This window comes from Zymoseptoria tritici, chromosome 1, assembly GCF_000219625.1.
Source record: "Zymoseptoria tritici IPO323 chromosome 1, whole genome shotgun sequence".
NCBI classification, from domain to species: domain Eukaryota; kingdom Fungi; phylum Ascomycota; class Dothideomycetes; order Mycosphaerellales; family Mycosphaerellaceae; genus Zymoseptoria; species Zymoseptoria tritici.
The window spans coordinates 2,294,562-2,312,315 of NC_018218.1; the positions used below are offsets into that span (position 1 = coordinate 2,294,562).

A 17,754-nucleotide genomic window follows, 5' to 3' on the forward strand; every position below is an offset into this window, starting at 1 on the left:
GCCCTCGTTGAGTGGTCCCTGACCTCCAAGGGAGACCTTGTCCAAGGTACATACCCCGAAGACATTCCAGCCCTCGTACGAGCCAGAGAACCAATCTACTTGCCTTTCCGAGAGCTGATCGAAGCGCGGAGAGGGCGAAACTGTCGCATTTCCGCACAATCTCGCAATTCCCTGTGCCCGAGGGATTGTTCATTGATTGGCATAAGTGAAACTATACATCGTCATGGCCTTGGTTTCGTGAATTTGTCGTCAGTCTTGCGAAAGGTCGGCCAGACAGCCTCGAGACTATTTTATTTCACTGAGTACAGTTGAGTAAAGTAGCTTCTACAGTGGCACTTGTTACTGCATAGGCATAAAATCACATGTCTCTACTTCTGTCAGCCATTCGTTAGAATGCCGTCAGACGCTGTATGCTGACGCAGGAGGTACCGATGCACCATTCGCAGTCATCATTGTGAATTCCAAGTCGGTATTTCTTCTGCGATGGGTCTCTGGAGCCGCCGGGAACAGTACGGAAGTCAAGCGCCCAGTGACAGACTGTGGCAGTGAAAGGAGTCAAGTGGCAGAGAAAGGGGTCGAGTGAATGCAAAATTCCGACGCTAGTGTCGGCGCTAGTCCCGAAAGGGCAAATTTAAAACATGCAAACGATTGTTCCATTTCCATCTTCCCTTACTGTACCCTTCTTATACCTCTGCATATGTACACAGTGTCTGAGCATTCCTCGCTGTTCTTGTATCCATCCTGCATGTCCTGTCTATGCTTGGCAACGCAAAGCCGCAGAATTTCCGACCCTGATCAACTTTTCAAGCCATCTTGTAGTTGGTAGCAGGGCCAGTTGGGTTGTAGTTACGGCCAGGGTACTTGTCAAAGACACCGTTATCGAACTGCCCGAGCTGAGGGCAGCTCAAACCACCAATAACGGGACCGATGTACTTGTTGACCAGGCTCGTGACTGGGTCCAAAGCGTTCAAAGCTTTGCTGGCGAAGTCTGGAATTCCCTGCTCGAGGAGCTGGAATGCGAAGCAAGCGAAGTTGTTGCCTTGGAACAGCGTGGTAGCATCATAGACACCTCCTGTGAGGTTTGCCACGTTGACGCCGGTGAAGCTGTTGGGCGTGCCGGTGTTGCCGCCGAACTTCAAGGTCCTTGGGTAGGCGAGGTAGCCGAGAGCGACATCTCCGACTACATCCTCAGCCTCGTATGGTGCGTAGGATGGGCGGCGGTACTGGGGAAAGATTAGATCGGTCGAAAAATTGCGGATTTTGGTCATGTTTACCCAATTTTCGAGCACCTGCTCCTGTCCGCGCTTCCACACAAGGTTGCCAGACTCTCCTTTGACGCCGAAGAACGATTTGAAATTTTTCTTGTCAAGATATCCAGCCGGCTCGGCAGCTGAATGGTTGGACATCAAGTTGATGACGAAGTTGTACGCTGCAGGAACGACGACGACAGTAGAAAAAAGCCCCGTGAAGTAGTACGGATTGTTGGCAATTGATTCGTCTTGAGCCTGGAAATGAGAGCCGAAAATTAGCACATTCCGAAAATTTGTAAATCTGGACCACGGCAGCCATTCCCACCCGCCTTTGCACGAACCTCTTCAAACTTCGCACGAAATTTATCGAGCGTGTATCGGTCAGATCCATCGGCCACGGCGATGTCGTAGACCGCCTTGAAGCGGGTGATGTTGAGCTAAATCGAAATTTTCAAAATTAGCAAATTTTTGGACAGCATCGTCGACATCGACGAACCGAATGAGCATCTCCATTGTTGAGATAAGCGTCGCCTCGTCCGATGCTACAGTCGCCTATCGAACGATGCAATGTCAGCGGTTGCCTCAAACAAGAAGGTTTAGACTCAGCCGAGACTTGCTGGGCTGTTCAAGAACAGGTTTAGGCTGCAGACTTTCTGCTTTTTACTCCTTACCTTCATAGGTATTGTGCGAGAAACTGAGACTTTTACGGCTGTTAGCGAGTGCAACAAACCATAGAAGACGTCCAACTTACCCTTGACCGGTCCCAAGAAGAGGGTTGGTGAGCAAATCCTGTGGCAGAGGACCTCCGATCGACCACACTCCCTCAACTGGGTTACCTTCCGTGATGACGGCATACGCAGCGAGAACGGCGGTGATTCTTGGGCCCAGGTTGTAAAGGGCTCCAAGCCCGGAAATGGTTTGTTCGATGTTTTGGATACCGTTGCGTGGAAGGTAGCCGTGGTTGGCAGCGGCGTTCAACTGGAATGAGGTCAGTGAACACGTCTCCACTGTCCTTCCAGTGCATGACTTACTCCAGGGCAAGGCCCACGAATATCTTTTAGACCAGGGGCGATGTACTGGTACTCGCCACTGACGCTGACCGCCTGGTCTTCCTCGTCAAAGGTTGGGCACAGACGAGTTCCGCAGTTGCTCTCAGCCTTGGAAGTTCTCAGAGCATCCTGCTGGCGCTTCTCGAGAGCGTGGTTCTTTGGATTGTCCAGCAGAGCACGAATCTCGAGAGGGATACCCCCGGATCTGAGACCTGGGAAGGCAGCCACACCAAGTGCGCTTGCGAGGATGAGGGAAGCTTTCATGATGGTGGTGATGAAGTGTTTCGAAAGTACGAAGAAGTTCAAGGATGATGATGAGAATACCTACATTTGTCGTGGATTCTGCCACTTTATGTACTGCCCATGTCCTCTGAGCACGAACATCAAACTGGAATACCTGCCTGCTCACGCCATCCTGTCGTTCCTCGCGCGAACGCCGATCACATCGTTGCCACCGCTTTTGCATACAGCGAACATTGTTGTGACAGATCCATCCCGGGCGTGACGAGCGCAGATCTTGCCCTTCTTCGTTCGACAGATGCTCCAGGTCCGAAGACGACATACTCAAGGTTCTCCACGGCAGAGACCGCGATACCCCAAGCGGGCAAGATGCGCTACATTCGAATGATCATCCGCACTAAATGCGCAGGGTAGGTTGCAGTCCTTTCGGTAGGGTCCATGTCGGATGGTATACACTGACGCCGATGGGCCGTTGGAACTGTTAGTGGTTGTCGAGCATTCCGTTGGGGGCGTTAATGCCACGCCTACTTCGAGCTCGTCGAGCACGACATAGCTGAAAGTATCGCTCCTTATTGAAGGTCTCCGCTGTAGGAGCGGCGGTCACTCGGGATATTCGTCCAACAGGGCTTCCAAACAGGTTCGCGGACTAGCAGGCCCTCCAGGAATTCACCGTTCTCTTTCTGGGCATGATCCAAGGTCATGCGTCCATACCTTGTACCGCATTGACGCCGTCAGACGATTCTCCAGCTGCACATGATCGTGGGGTGCTGTCGTCCAGCATTTTCGGAACAGGGAACATCAACTCGGTGTAAGCGCGATGTCGATCACTCATGCTTTTCGACATCCAGCACCAAAATCTCGGATCCAATAGCCCCAGTCGCAATGACATCCATGGCCAATGGATATGCGTGGGATGACCACGAAGATGCGGTAGTTGCATATGCTAGTAGCCCGGAATCCCTTGCACACAAGAAAAGTCCTCTAGCACGCCATAGTTTCTTCTCGGAATTTCCAACCAGAGGTGCCGATATGGGACAGGAACCGCCACGGCATACCTGTCTCATGGTATTGGCCGTTGTGCAAGCCCGCTGTGTGTTTGGCGCGTGCTGGTGTGGTCGGGTCGTCGGAGACAGTTTTGGTAGAGTGAAGTAGACTAAATCGCACGCCATTCACCTGGACCATGGCAACAGCTTGTACTTGTACTGAGATTAGTTGCAGCAAACCAACCAGTGATTGAAGACTCATTGCGTCTTATCTCTCCGTGGACCGTGTTCAGAATGTGATTTTCCCGAACAACACTAAAATCAACCTGTCGAAGTCAGTGGCGATGTTCGCAAGACTCGTTTGCTTACCTCGGTGCGGCCGTCGTACGCAGGATTCTGTTGAGGAAAGCGGCATGCATCAATCTCCTGGCACTCGCCTGTGCTGAGCCAGTCGGTATATCCTCGTCGGCTTCGCGAGGTGGCCAGACCGTTGGCAGAGATGTGGTATACTTAGTCCGGGAGATTTTTCATCCATCATCAGAGCTGCTCGCCTTGTTGTTGTGCAGACCAAGACCATGGGGTCTACAGTATGCGCAGCGCATTCCCTATCTACTGAGAACACTCCTCAGAAGCAAAGAAGTCTGTTGGGAGCTGCTGGCGAGATTCTTGTGCCACCTCTGCTGCTGATGCGTGTTCCGGCGGAGGATTCTGAAGAAGGCAGATCGCTGAGATCCGTCGCGGCCCCCAGAACGGAGCCCTCTCCGACAACCGAAACAGCCAAGACCTCTCCATCATTTCCTTCTTGCACACAATCCTTTCTTTCGCCCGAGGAGCGCTCTATGCGGTATGATCTCGACTCTGAGAATATCTCGGATGCTTCTGTGGCACGTGGTCGATAAGCCGCAGGTCATGTGCTCACCGGAGGAGTCTCCGTGCTTGTGCGCGATGAAGTCAGGTAAGGGCGAACTGGCAAACGAAATGTAAAGAAGCCGACCTTCGAACGCCGGGAAAGCTATCAAGAGATTCCATGGCACAAAGCGAATACGACAAGATCAGGCGGAAACTACACACGACAAGCCCCATTCAGCAATGTCGTGAGCGAACAGAAGCCCAAACCCCGCCGCAGCTCGAGCAGAAGACTCGTGCCGCTACGTGCGAGAAATTGGAGCAAGTGCCCTCGGTTCCACATCGCTCGAGACGATGTATCAAAGCTTCCACGATCTTGGAGTTGATACCATCATGGCTCAGACAATTGTTCTCTCGAATGCCTCTTCTTCTGCGACTCATCCTCATGCCGACTACCTATCTCCATCCAGTGAGCGTCGAATCAGCTTCCATATCGGCATCAGGCTCGTGGATGGCGAGCATGATGCAAGATGCTGTCCACTCCGTCTATAGCGACGACCGGGATGATATCAAACAACTCGAGCAGACGGCATTCGACTGGATGGACAATGCGTTCTTCTGCATGGACCTTTCTGAAATCCAAACACTCGTTCGCATTTCAACACGAAAGTCACAGAACATGGAGTCTTCTATCCGCTGTGGAAGTAGCATGGTGATGCGCATCGACTCGGATACAAATACTGTTGCCCCAGCAATGAGCATTGATGGAGCGGACGCGAACTTTACCATTCCATCATTCTTCCTGCCCAGTCATGAACATCTGCTTCCCCCGAGACCGGATGTACGCGCAGAAGATCAAGCAAACATTGGCTTCGCAGCTCATCTCACCTTTCCCGCCGTCCTCGATCGCGCCATGGTTGACTTTTTCGCCGACCTGGTAGAATCTCTTATTGTCATGGAAATTGATGACCACGAGGAGAAGGGATGCGGTGACGACGCAATGCAGAGCAAGATGGACCGCGTGAAGAACAAGTTCCAAGTCGGCGTCCACGAGACCGGTCGATCGATCAAGAAGGGACTGAAGAAAGCTGCATTCAAGAGCAGAGGCGACAGTCAGATCGCTTGGGCCGTCAACAAAATTGCCGAGCAGCTGGAGATCTTACGCGGAGACGTGGGCTACGCTGGGGATATGCCGGTCTCTTTGGCATTTCTCCGTGGTTCCGAGCTCGGACCAACCAAGGTCCTCGCCTGAAGAGGTCCTTCCAAGGGCGTGGACGGTGTGGACGCTACAGGGCTACAGACGTCCCTGACGAACCAGTAAATGGTCACTTCAATGACAAGGGAACGTACAGCTCATCTTTCAATCCAATCATACTGCATGAAGTTTTCTGCTCATCTCTGCTTCTAGATCCTTCCTCTTTGGCTCTTTTAGCCGCTAACGTTCTTCGCGATGTGATGGTCCCCGTCACCGCCTTTCGATCGAGCCTAAAACTACTGGCGACATCCTGGGCTGGGACGAGAAGTGTGAAATGAGATGCTTGCATTTTAGACCAGGAATCAGCCCTTTACCCCTCAAAATCTCACAGTCCGGTCACTTCCGCTGACAGAGCATGTTCCGACTGGAGGAGAAAATCGTCCGCTTCCAAGTCGATGAACCGCTGGCGGCCGAGCGTAGGGACACTCCAAGCACAAGTTGAATACTTTTATGGCATCGACGGTCCAACGGCCATTACGGCACCTGTCGTTGTCCATCATGTTGCAAAGCTTCTTAAGTATCCTTCCCTTTGCCGCAGCGCAATCGGAGTTCTCGTCAACGAATTGGCATGGTGTCTTCAATCAAGACTCTGGAGTGCTTCGGTCATTGAAAGCGGCTTCCTTTGACTTCTCACCCGCAGATTTCTTTGATCAGCGCAATTCTGTCGGGCAGTACCACACTGGCGACATCACACTACGATGGCGTGTCGAAGGTCAGGATGAGTGGAGCGAGATTGACACTGCGGTCAAGAGGAACTCGAAACCGAGGTCGTTCACCGATGTGACGGGCGTGCTGCTTCGCTCGACCTTCGATGGTATCTTTCCTGACGCAGAGACCATCGGCATAACAAGGGACTGGACTACCGACGATGGAGATCTTATTTTGCAGGCTACCATAACAAACAAAGGCAATGAAACTCTGGAGATTGGAGCATTCGGCTTTCCCCTCGAATTCAACAGCATCTTTACGACACGCAAGGATATCACTGCAGAATGCGTCCTCATTGACCCGTACATCGGACTGGACGCCGGCTATGTTCAAGTCACTCGACTCACCGGCACGGGACCGAATCTTGTCGTCACTCCGTACGGCAATTCAAGTAAATTCGAAGCATGGCGATTTCTCACCGAAGACGATGTTGGCGAGCCATTCTACTATCAGTCGCAGACTTTCGAGGGATTCTATGCGTGGCAGACGCTGAGCAAGGCCTATGCCGAGAATGAGTGGAACAGTACGGAGCCGTGGAACGTTCCTACTTCGGCCATACTTGAGGCGGGTGAGAATATCACATTCGGATTGAGACTTGGGGTGGCCGGACAGATTCATGAGATTGAGGATACCGTCGCGGCGACCAATGTTCCCATTGCTGTGGGACTCCCCGGCTATGTCCTGCCTTGCGACACCAACGGAAAGCTATTTCTCAGGTCGCCTGCAGCGGTCAAGGCTATCACGATTGAGCCGAGCGATGCTCTAATACTCACAGAGGCCAAAGCCAAGAACACTGCTTGGGTGGCATACGACGTGACACCAGCCCAGGGTAGTTTCGGAAGAGCACGAGTCGCCATCTCATATCAAGACGGCAGAACTCAGACGGTGCACTACTTTCTCACCGACACCCAACGAGACACCGCCACAAAATACGCAGAATTCCTGTTCAATCAGCAATACTACACGGACACGACCGATGTCTTCCGTCGAGCTCCTTCCGTGATTACCTACGATTACGAAGAGAGGTCTCAACTTCTCCAATCTCAAAGCACCTGGTTTGCAGGTCTTTCCGATGAAGCAGGAGCCGGTTCCTACCTTGCAGCAGCAATGAAGACTTCCGCTCATCCCGTTCCGGAACAAGTTCAAAAGTTGGAGGAAATGGTGAAGACCGTCATCTGGGGCTGGCTGCACAACAGCGAGGGCGATACAAAAAACGAAACAAATCTCAGATACGGTGTCAAGAAGAGCCTGTTCTACTATGATCCTGAAGCTTTACCGGACTTCCCTTACGACAAATCCATTGAGTGGGCACCACCATTCCCATCCTGGTCGAAGAAGGAAGCAGACTCCTTCACTCGGGCGTATGATTATGTGCACGTCAGTGCGTTGTACTGGGCACTGTATACCGCGGAGCGAGTTTCGCCCGGGGTTCTCCATCTGCAGAACTCGACCTGGTATCTCAATCAGGCTTGCGAGACGATCATTGCGACAAATGCGACGGATGTGAACGGGAGTGACATCGTGGATTATGCGTTTGCGGGATTGATGGGAGAGACCGTGTGGCTTGAGATCTTGAAGGCCTTGAAAGAGGAGAAGATGATGGATCAAGTTGCGAAGGTGGAGGAGTTCATGGGTGAACGGCAGAGGTATTGGGCCAGTCTCGATCAGCCATATGGGAGCGAGATGGCTTGGGACTCGACTGGGCAGGAAGGTGTCTATCAATGGTCGAAGTACGCTGTTCCCTCTCCCACACTCGTCTGAAGAGGCGCACTGAAGCTAACGACGGACTGCAGGTACTTTGGGAACGACACTGTTGTTGAGAAGACGCTGGCTTCCATCCGTGGCTACATGCCCACGGTCGCTCACTGGGCATGGAATGGCAATGCCCGTCGTTATTGGTACGCTTCCACCTCAGGCTTTGTCACGACCCGACTAAAATTGTCCTAGGGACTTCATATATGCCGGAAAACTTCAGCGGATTGAGCGCATGGTACACCATTACGGCTCCGGTCTCAACGCCATTCCTCTGCTGGATTCCTACAAATACAACAAGTCGCCTGCCAGCGCTGCCGCCTTCCATGATCTTCGTGTTGGCTATGGAGGCACCATGGGAGCTACAACGAATGTCAACGCCGAAGGCTTCGCCTCTGTGGCCTTTCACTCATTCCCAGATACAATGAAATGGGACGCATACTCGGGCGACAGCGGCGTCAGCTATTCAGGTCATGTCCTTGCATCGAGAACGTTTCTTGTTGATCATTCGGACTACGGCTGGGTCTGCTTCGGCGGAAATGTCGAGGAGAGTTATGACGGCAAAATTCACGTTCGACCATTGGACACCGTGCAGCGGAAAATCTACGTTGCATCCATGGGACTGGCCGTTGAGTTTGATGCTGGCGTGATCTCGAGCTTCGAATATGATCCAGCTACCAGGTCTGTCAAGATCGATCTCGTGAGGGTGGAGGGCCAGAATGGGGTTGTCGCGACGATGACATGGGAAGACACTCTCGGTTCTGGAGTGAAGCTTGTGACCCAAGGGTTGAAGGAGAGCCTTGGTGGCTTGGCTGTTGCTCTCCCAGGGGAGGTGGAGTTTGCAGTCTGAAGCTCGATGAGCTCGCGTGAGTGAATGTAATATATCTAATCGTCTCTATCTATGACTTGGTCGTCAAACGCGCCAATAAAACGAGTGACTCGTATGTGCTGAACCACGGCCAAGCACAACAATGTATGACAACTCCCAGTATGGGAACAGGAGGATGATATTGTGCAAGATCAATCCGTATTCGCTTGCGTGGGCCCTCTACTCTCCCGGAGGAGCAGCGACCGGGCAGACAATGGTGGCAATCTCCTCGAGGAATCCGCTAGCCATGGTCCAATTGTTGCCCTTGCTGAAAGTCGACTTGTTGGTGTTGTTGCCACGGTTGACTCGAATGATCCCCCCGGCAGGGTTGAGGATCTGGCAGCGAAATGGAGCGGTGACATCGTCGATATCATCGCCCAGTGTCAGAGTGACGCCTCCGAAAGGGCCGAGCCTGCCATTGGCAGTTTCGGAGAATGGTGGTACGGAATTGATCTCTGTGCTGAATCTGGAAGCGGAGAGTCGAAGGGTCAGTACATGCTTTAAACAGGGTTCATGATAGATCACAAGCTCGCAGAGATATCGCATTATCATGCCCTCGAGGATCTTGTCTCCTTGAGTAGACTCACGTAGCATTGTTGACCACCACTCGAACGAGATCGGCTCTGAGAGGGTTCTGTCTGGCGACAAGGTCGCCTGCAACAGCGGTGGCTACAAGAGCGGTGAGGACGGCGGAGGTGTACATGATTTGTGCTGGTTTTGGTTTTGGTTTTGAATGTAAGCTTTGGATGTAGTGGTGGGTGTGGTGGTTGCGGTTGTGTTGTTGGCTTGTGGTAGTGATGAGTCGTGTGAACATTTTGATGAAGGAGAGCCCACTACTTGTAATGAATGGATCAGGTCTAGGGACTTGTCGATCCACAAGAAGAACGACTGCGGATGTTTGGGCGGATGCGAGAATATCATCACGTGTAAGCGATCGGTCATCCCTTCATAAGCCTGCAAGCTTGGTAATGGCAATAAAGCGTCTGTTGGCCACAGTCATCCTACATAAGCATGAAACAGGCTCGAGCTTGGCTTGTCGTGGTGATCGTGTCCCGAACGAGTGTTGCTTTTCCCTGGCGTCCGTCTTGGTCATCTCTTTGGCATTGTCGTCGAGAACAAGGTCATGGTCCAAGCTCGGTAGTGATTATTTGTCTGTACGCTCGCTGACAACGACCATGATCAAGAAGTTGGCATTTATCCGAACCGATGGTACCTGAATGGACAAGTGCATCCAGCCAGCAAGGCCGGTGCTCTAGGTGACATCGCCGTTGTATGCAGAGCCAGCTATCCTTCTGATTCCTGGTTCAACGAAAGTGATGTCTTCAAACAGTTCAATCGCCGACGCCTCGATACTTGTTTGTAGACACAAGCCAACGTACCGTCACCGGCACCGTTCGATTTCTCGCTAAGTGGCACCGTGCATTTCGGGTTCCCGGCTGCTCAGTGGTCGAAATGCCACTCGTTCTGAAACCAATAATGCACGTCGCAGATCAGTTCCTTGATCATGGGGCCGCCGTAGGCCTATGTGCCAAGTTAGTCAAAGGGTTAGGCAAGACGAGACGAAGGAAGGATGTCGTATCTTTCCGTCTGTGAAGCAGCACAGATATGGTGGCGGGACGCTGGAACGACAGGAATGAGCAGACTCAAGACTGCGGCAGTAGTCGGGAGCTTCATCTTCAGCCGTTTCTGGAGGTGGTGCAGCGGTGTCGGGATTATTGAAGCCTATCGTGGAGGGTGAGAGCAGTGGTCTCGTCGATGTTGAGGAGGAATGGTCTGAACGGCAGTGGCGAAACTGAGCATACCCAGGCTCTTACATCTCGACAGCATCCACAATCTGCAAGAAATGCGAGGCGGATGCCTGCGATCTCGAGAATGGGGCGAGCTCTGCGTCGACTGCCCTGTTAGGACCATAAAAGGGGTCATTCCACTGCGTCGGTCCTTAAGGGTGTTCGTCACCAAGACTCGCGTTCAAGGCCTCACTATTGGACGCTGCGTCAGCTTTGCAGACGTGCAAAGCCAAGCTAGTCAAGGTTTCCTCCAGGAGTATGGAGCGCAGGCGACGAGTCTGCTCAACTGCGTGGCCTGGTCCTCTTGACGCTGCATGTTACCCTCAGCCTGACGGTCTTCGGTCGCAGATGGAGGGTCGTGGCTGGATGATTACACTTCTGCCACTGTTCGTATGGATGCTTCATTTCTTCTAGCCTAGGACAGGCTCTCATCGAGCTGCGAATGCCAGAGTTGGAGCACGCGCGCGACTGCCGCGGAGTATAAGGACGAAAGCATCCGGTCGGAGCATATGAGTCGAACGGCCAAGGCATCGCGAGCTCTTTGTCGAGAGTGCTGGCCTGCATAGGTGGCCTCTGTCGGACGATGTCATCGATTTGTACGGAAAGTGAGATGCCTTGCTCTTGTCAACAGGAGAGCAGCACTGCTCTCGACCGGCTTCAAGCCGTTGAACGGCGCAGCCATCTTTCGGGATGAATGGAAAGCAAGAGCGATGCACCCGTCAGCAATTTTGTATGATGCCTGAGGCAGGAACTACTTAGTCATAGCTCCAAGTGAGAGGATCGGGAGTGTGTACGTGCGTTCTTTCTTCTTCCTTCTTCTAAGGTAACCATACATTCAGTGATAACACTAACCTTACTCGTCAGCCTCACTGAACGGGCATTAAACACTATCTCAGCAGCGACCGTAGTACAAGAAGCCGGTCCTCAACTACTACCACAAAGGACCAGCCATTTGCACGCAGGTACTGATGGGGCCGCCAAAATTCGGTCTCCCAGGGCCATCTTATGCGGCGAAGGCAGCACCTCGTCGCGGGCATAAGGAGGGCAGCAATTTCTGTTCTTCTCATCACTTCCGACTTGCAGCATGTTCGGCGCATTGACGAATATATCCTGTCAACGCTTTGGTCAGCCGGCGAATCTGACAGTCGGAGGAAAGCTATGCTTACATCCAGCGGGTCTGCGCTCATTCTCATTCGAAGGAGAGCCTTGTAGCGCACGATTGGCCGGGTCAGATACGCGTGCATCCGCCGGGCAGATTCGGACTCCGTGTGCTGTTCGAAGAAATTGTCAAGCTGGCGGCGAATAACCGGCCATGCCTCGATCGGGTGGAGATTGAGTCCGCGGATCAAGAGCTGGAGGTGATTGTGTATCATGGTGTGCTGGAGTGTGTCCCAGCCCTCTTCTTCAACATCGGTTTCGATCCAGCACGCGGGAAGAACGGTCAGCAATTGATGGCCGCGGTTTCGCAAAGTCGGCGTGTGGCATTTCACGGAGCCAAAATCTCGGAAGCAGAAGCCGACGATGGCTTTCGTTCTCTTATCGACGCGGACGAGCGAGTTTTGGCCATGAGCTTCGAGACAGACGCCACTCTCTAGGGCGGGAGTCAGCACGGCGTGGATGAGCTTTGATGCGTAATCTCGAAGCCACTTCTTCTTCTGTCCGCTGCTACGAAGACCAAACGTCAAAGCTGCCAAACATTCGGAGCTACCGACGGGCTTCTCGGCGAGCGCGGCCACGACGATCAGAGTCTGGCCCAATGCCAAAGCCCGGGGTTCGAGGTCTTCTCTCAATATGCATGAGAGGTTTTTCGCGGCGCTAAAGTCTTTTTGAGACCCGGTTATGGCAGCAACTTCTTTGCAGACCCAGGTATTTTCGGTGACGGCATCCTCGATGACAGCTGAGATTTCGGGACCCAGACAAGTCGTCCACGGCGTGATCGTCCGCAGAACGGAGCTAATCGTACAAGATAGGGCAAACTTCATGTTGTACGCAAATCTCATCTCGCTGGGGATGTTGACCGTCCGCAGCGAAGCCTGAGCGTGAGCCGTGAAGGCATCGTGTAGAAGGACTCTGGTGCTGGGGAAGTGCCTTTGGATAGCGGGCAGCTGTTGTGACAGGCATGGCAATACGACCTCGTTTGGCAATAAACGCGGCAGGCTGAACTGGTCAAGAAGTGGTTTGAGAAGAGTCCGGAACGGTCCCGTGATTCTGGTGCTTCCGCGATCCACGGCGATGAATGTTATTGAAGGTTGCAACAACGATGGTACTTGCGACGGGTCTAATTGCTTGAGGCCGCCCGTTGCGACGAGTGCGCGGCCCATCTAGTCGCGTGGTCAGCATGTGGAACTCAGGTGGAGAGCAGTGCCGACCTACCGGATGCAAATGATGACCTCTGAAGACGGCATTCTCCCAGTTGATCATCCTCGAATCCAGAGTCGGTCTCGATTTTGTCGCGGCCACTTGGAGCCATGCCGCTGCTGAGCATCAGCTCTACACACCGCCCAACCTCGAACCAAAACTCACTCAAGTTTTCAAAACTGTTATCCAGTGCCACCAATACATCCGTCCATGGCCCATCATCGACCGATTCCGTGAAGAGCCTCCGTGCTACCGCCGCTACCTCGCTCGGAACGGGCACATTAGAGGGATCACTCAATCCAGCGGGTGTCGTGCGGAGAATCAGAGGCAGAGCGAAGTCGCTTTGATGCCAGCATGATTTGTTCGGCACAACGGCACCTCTGGTCGCGATCCAGATTTGGTGGTCTGGCTTGATGCCGAAATGGCTATGAATCAACACGCCGCTGGCCAAGACAGTGTAGTCGATGCAGGCATGTGGCGACGCTCGGAGCAAGCCCTCGTTGAGAAAGCATGCGATGAGGCGCGAATTGATTTCGTACGCCGCTTCCGGTCTCGAGGGCCATTGGGCGAAGCCGTTTTGTTTTGGGACCATGCTAAAGTAGTGAAGTGATTTGGACGTGCCTTGGAGTGGGACAAATAATGCCGAAGAGTGACTGTCAAGGCAAAGAGAGGAGGGCCGCCCACAGCTAAATAGGCATCTCAGGCCCAGGTGAAGAGATTCACGGAAGAGAGACGATCTTGACCCCCTGGACCACCAGAAACTAACTCCCGCCGTGCAGTACCCACGATACCGGCTACCAGGAGGAAGTCATCACACGGGGAGTGGACGCGGTAACCTGATTTGGCAAATATCCTGCTTCGGAAACGATATAGGCTTCGGATCACGCGCATGGCGTCCACAATTCCTCATGTGCCAACTTGAAACTTCCACCAGGAGTCGATCGAGTGGAGCCGGGGCGTCACTGGCGACATCTGATAAGATGGAGATGGACATCATAAGCGATTATCTGATCAGATCATCGCGTTGGGATACGATCTGATACTGAAAGTTGACGGAGCGAAGTGGTCCCGTGCAAGGTCAAGGTCACAGAACATGCCTGTCGGGTCCTGGACGACTCATCAGAAGACACCAAGCTAGGCTCAAAGGCCTCAATTCGAGTCGAAGATCGGAAACAAACCTGGCAATCGACCTCCGAGGTCGGTACTGACCAGCCACAATGGCTTCCTCGGACGATCGAAAGTTACGAGTAATGAAGAGGAGAGGACAGGAGCTCGGATACGCTATTTCATCCATCTACCATCCGAACTGCTCGGAGCAGAACGAAACATCTGCTCCGTCCTCGTGAAGCACGCTCTGCACTGTCTTCCTGCAGTCGAGTTCTAGCGACTGCGGACCACAGCACAAGACCGTCAGTCCATCGCTACATTTCGCTCTTTCGTTCTCGATGATCGCTTTCACATCTGGTCTCCCCTTCCTCAACTCATACAGTGCGTGAGCTGACGTCTCATCAATCTTCTCATTGTCCGAACCTGTCGTCAGATGGACCGTCAATCGAAAACCCGGTCGGCGAACAATACTACTCAGTTCGTGAGCGCATACATCGTCGGCAGTTCCCTTCATGCGGACGCTCCAGACGAGATGGATTGACTTCTCAGCATCGTCAAAAGATTCGAGGAGGATGTGGAGTCGAGAGATCATGGCGGATATGCCTGATCCGCCCACCAGAAGGAGAATACTTGAGTGTCGTGGGTTGTATTGGACTTGGCCGTATGGTCCCTCAAGAAGGAACCGCGCTCGACGGGTGAGCTTCTGGCGTTCTTTGTCCTCGTTGTTCGAGGCGGAGAAGGCGCGGCTCAGCAGCCGTTGTGTAAAGCCTTGTCGTGGACGGATCAAGAAAGTGTGCCTGACTTCTCGGGCTTTCGCGCCTGTTTGAGAAGCGTCCTTTGCAACCTCATCGATGACTTCAAAGCCCGGGCTTTTGGTTTCGTCCGCCTCCTTGCGAAGCGCAGAGCTGTCCGCATCGGAGATCCAAGAACACAGCGTGAATGGATGCGATTGATAGCCCTGCCAGGGCCCAATTTCATAGACAAAGTAGTATTGGCCCGGAGTCGAAGTAGTCGTCTGTGTCGAGAAGAAGTCCGTCACGTCCACGCGGACTAGCTCGGATTCCTGGTCTCGACTGACCAATGCCATGACTCCATTGGAGAGGATTGGTCGAATGTTGAGGTACATCAGACGGGAAAAGCGCAGAAAGCGATCCAACGACCACATCGCCACTGCGGGCCAGAGAAAGCCATGATACGCACGTCGTTCGGTGAGTTCGTTCCAATGGTAATACAGGCCGGCCAGCAGCACCGCCGCGAGAGCAATGTGGAAGACCAGAAAAACCTCGTACGAACGAGACCGAACCCACGGAAGCGCTATTACGAACAAGGTACAGATTGTTATGACTGACTGGAAACAATTCGTCAGCAAGTAAGGGCAGACCAGTCAATGCGGGGAGTTGGACATACCAGCACACCACACCGCCAGTACAGGTCATCCCAGACGGTCAAATATGTGTTCTTGTACCAGTCGACCACGGAATAGCTGACGCCGTGGGAGACGGCCAAAAGAGTCATAGTCCTCGCCAACCAGCGATGGTACTGACTGAATGTAGCGTAAGACCAACCCGTGAACCACTGAAAAGGATTATTCCGCGCGGCAAAGATCCACACAATCGGGACGTGTGCGGCGGTAAATGTTCCAATGCGGTTGGCCACATACTTGCCACGCTCGATCTTGACGGTGCCGTAATAGAAGTCACCGGGTCCGGGAGCGGTGTCGTAGGCAGGAAACAAGAGGACGAAGCAGAGAACCGCATGGATGATGAGCGGAAGAGTCACGAGTCTTGAAAGGGCGTTGAAAGTACAATGCCCTCCCAACGAATCGGATCCCATGCGAGGGAGGATCAGCAGACGGTATGCTCGCTTCCAGAGACTCGACTTGGATATCGCGCTGGTCGCTGCTTTACTGCTGCTGACGATGTTGAACAGTACGCCAATCAGCAGAACCAGAATCCAGTATCCATAGATTGCGAATCTTGCACTCAGTTAGTATACTGGAACGAAGACAGGACTTGAGACCAACATACACAAACATCCAATCGTAATATGACGCCTTGTATTTGGCATCCGTCGATCGATAAACCAAGCGATAGTAGTCCTCCGTAGGAACTACCGTCTGGTTGTAATGCACCTTCTTGATCTGAGCCGCAGACACCGTGGAGATATGGTCCGGAGATGGGAGTTGAATTGCGTAGTATTCCGGCAGCGATGGTTTGCCCTCGCGCGAGCAAGTCCAGTTGATATAACCAAGTCCATACTGTGCCTCATCCGGCGTTGCGCAGTATTTTGAGGTACACGCAAAGAGCGAGGTGACTGCGATATTGCTGGAGCATGGAGGGTTCTCAGGCTTGCTTCCGTTGAACGTTACTCGACCAATGACGGCCGCGCACGAGACGGCGCAATACTCGGATTCTTGCACATATGGCAATGTGTGAGCCCTGCTGGAGGGCGAGCTGGATAGGAGCAGCAAAGCGACAAGTCCAGCACGACCGGCCATTGGGGGATGTCTGGAAGGTTGCAAGTGACGGAAAGCAAGGAAGAAGGGTGTAAGTTAGCGGTGAAAGCGAGCATTGATGATGAATGAGCACGATTCTGATCAAGACGAGCGCCGACGGTGTGCTCTGCAGGGGCCAGTGCATCGTGTGTGCCGCCGTTGGGTTCGCGTTGGGCCATGATCTGATAAGGTCGACCAAGAGACATGGTTCCGTGCAAGGTCCACCGGTTTGCCTGTCCTATAGAAGGAACTCAAACGGCACTTTACGGCCGGGTAGATCCAATGCTTGCACAATGCCATCAAGGTCAAGCGAATTGCTGCCGCCAAGTGTTTCAGTCTCATTCATGCCGGGGGACTCCCGCTCCGGTGTACGAGGAAAAGAGCAGTCGGAAGTCCCCTCTAGGCCCTTGCCCGACCTCCGTATCAACTCGACCAAACGAAAAACCAACTCAGGAGTCACAACGTACCGTCAGCACTCCCAGTATCCATCAAGTAATCAGATCATCTGATAACGCACACGTGGCCTGCTGTTCCCTGCGCAATGCTGGTCGAGGTTCGAAGCTGTGACCGGCTAGATCCTATGCCTGCAAACCCTAAGAGTGTTACGACTCGAGTGAAGGTGCTATTAGCGAAAAAGAGCCGGAGAAACCTCGTTACCTGCTAGCCCGCAATGGCTGCAACCGAGACGTAGAGTTTGCAGCTTGTAGAATGGAATGTGCGAGATCGTTATTGCGCAAATTCAGGGTCTGCTCGTGTCGGACGGACTGATGACGGCGTGGTGAGGGAAGGATTGCTCTGGTCAATGACCTTTAAGTGGCAGGATGTATGTGCTGTGGTTCCTGTTGTTGTTGTCGTCCTAGGAATCGCTCCTTGAAGATCAAACCAAATTGATCCCTATGTCAGATAGCGTCCAAAGCGAAGAGTGTCCTTCACTGGCACGGACTCATCAGGAAGCAGCCCAATCCGAACCCTTTCATCCCTCACAGAAACCAAGAATCGAGCCAGTCAACTCGCAACCTTCCTCCATATATGAATCTTCCAGACCCTCCTCAATACT

At 53.0% G+C, this 17,754-nt stretch overlaps 5 protein-coding genes across 5 annotated transcripts; 2 read left to right on the plus strand and 3 right to left on the minus strand.

The window, feature by feature from the left end:
* Positions 1–845: 845 nt before the first annotated feature.
* MYCGRDRAFT_24719 (uncharacterized protein) lies at positions 846–2,377 on the minus strand (the record flags this gene model as incomplete). The annotated part of the gene is made up of 6 exons (XM_003857414.1): positions 846–1,223; positions 1,275–1,579; positions 1,737–1,802; positions 1,922–1,944; positions 2,002–2,228; positions 2,282–2,377. Coding segments are annotated over 6 exons (1,095 nt in total), but the record flags the coding sequence as incomplete, so codon positions are not given.
* Positions 2,378–4,549: 2,172 nt separating this feature from the next.
* On the plus strand, positions 4,550–5,620 carry MYCGRDRAFT_89227 (uncharacterized protein; the record flags this gene model as incomplete). Its single annotated transcript, XM_003856141.1, has 2 exons — positions 4,550–4,616; positions 4,839–5,620. The coding sequence occupies 2 exons, from the start codon at positions 4,550–4,552 to the stop codon at positions 5,618–5,620; spliced, it is 849 nt and encodes a 282-aa protein (XP_003856189.1).
* Positions 5,621–6,241: 621 nt separating this feature from the next.
* Positions 6,242–8,777, plus strand: MYCGRDRAFT_10749 (uncharacterized protein; the record flags this gene model as incomplete). Its single annotated transcript, XM_003856142.1, has 3 exons — positions 6,242–8,061; positions 8,125–8,229; positions 8,279–8,777. Coding segments are annotated over 3 exons (2,424 nt in total), but the record flags the coding sequence as incomplete, so codon positions are not given.
* Positions 8,778–12,024: 3,247 nt separating this feature from the next.
* On the minus strand, positions 12,025–13,029 carry MYCGRDRAFT_23189 (uncharacterized protein; the record flags this gene model as incomplete). The annotated part of the gene is made up of 1 exon (XM_003857413.1): positions 12,025–13,029. A coding segment is annotated over one exon (1,005 nt), but the record flags the coding sequence as incomplete, so codon positions are not given.
* A 1,361-nt stretch (positions 13,030–14,390) lies between these two features.
* MYCGRDRAFT_65806 (putative FRE ferric reductase-like transmembrane component) lies at positions 14,391–16,036 on the minus strand (the record flags this gene model as incomplete). Its single annotated transcript, XM_003857412.1, has 2 exons — positions 14,391–15,551; positions 15,611–16,036. 2 exons carry the CDS (start codon positions 16,034–16,036, stop codon positions 14,391–14,393), a joined length of 1,587 nt encoding a protein of 528 aa, XP_003857460.1.
* Positions 16,037–17,754: the final 1,718 nt, after the last annotated feature.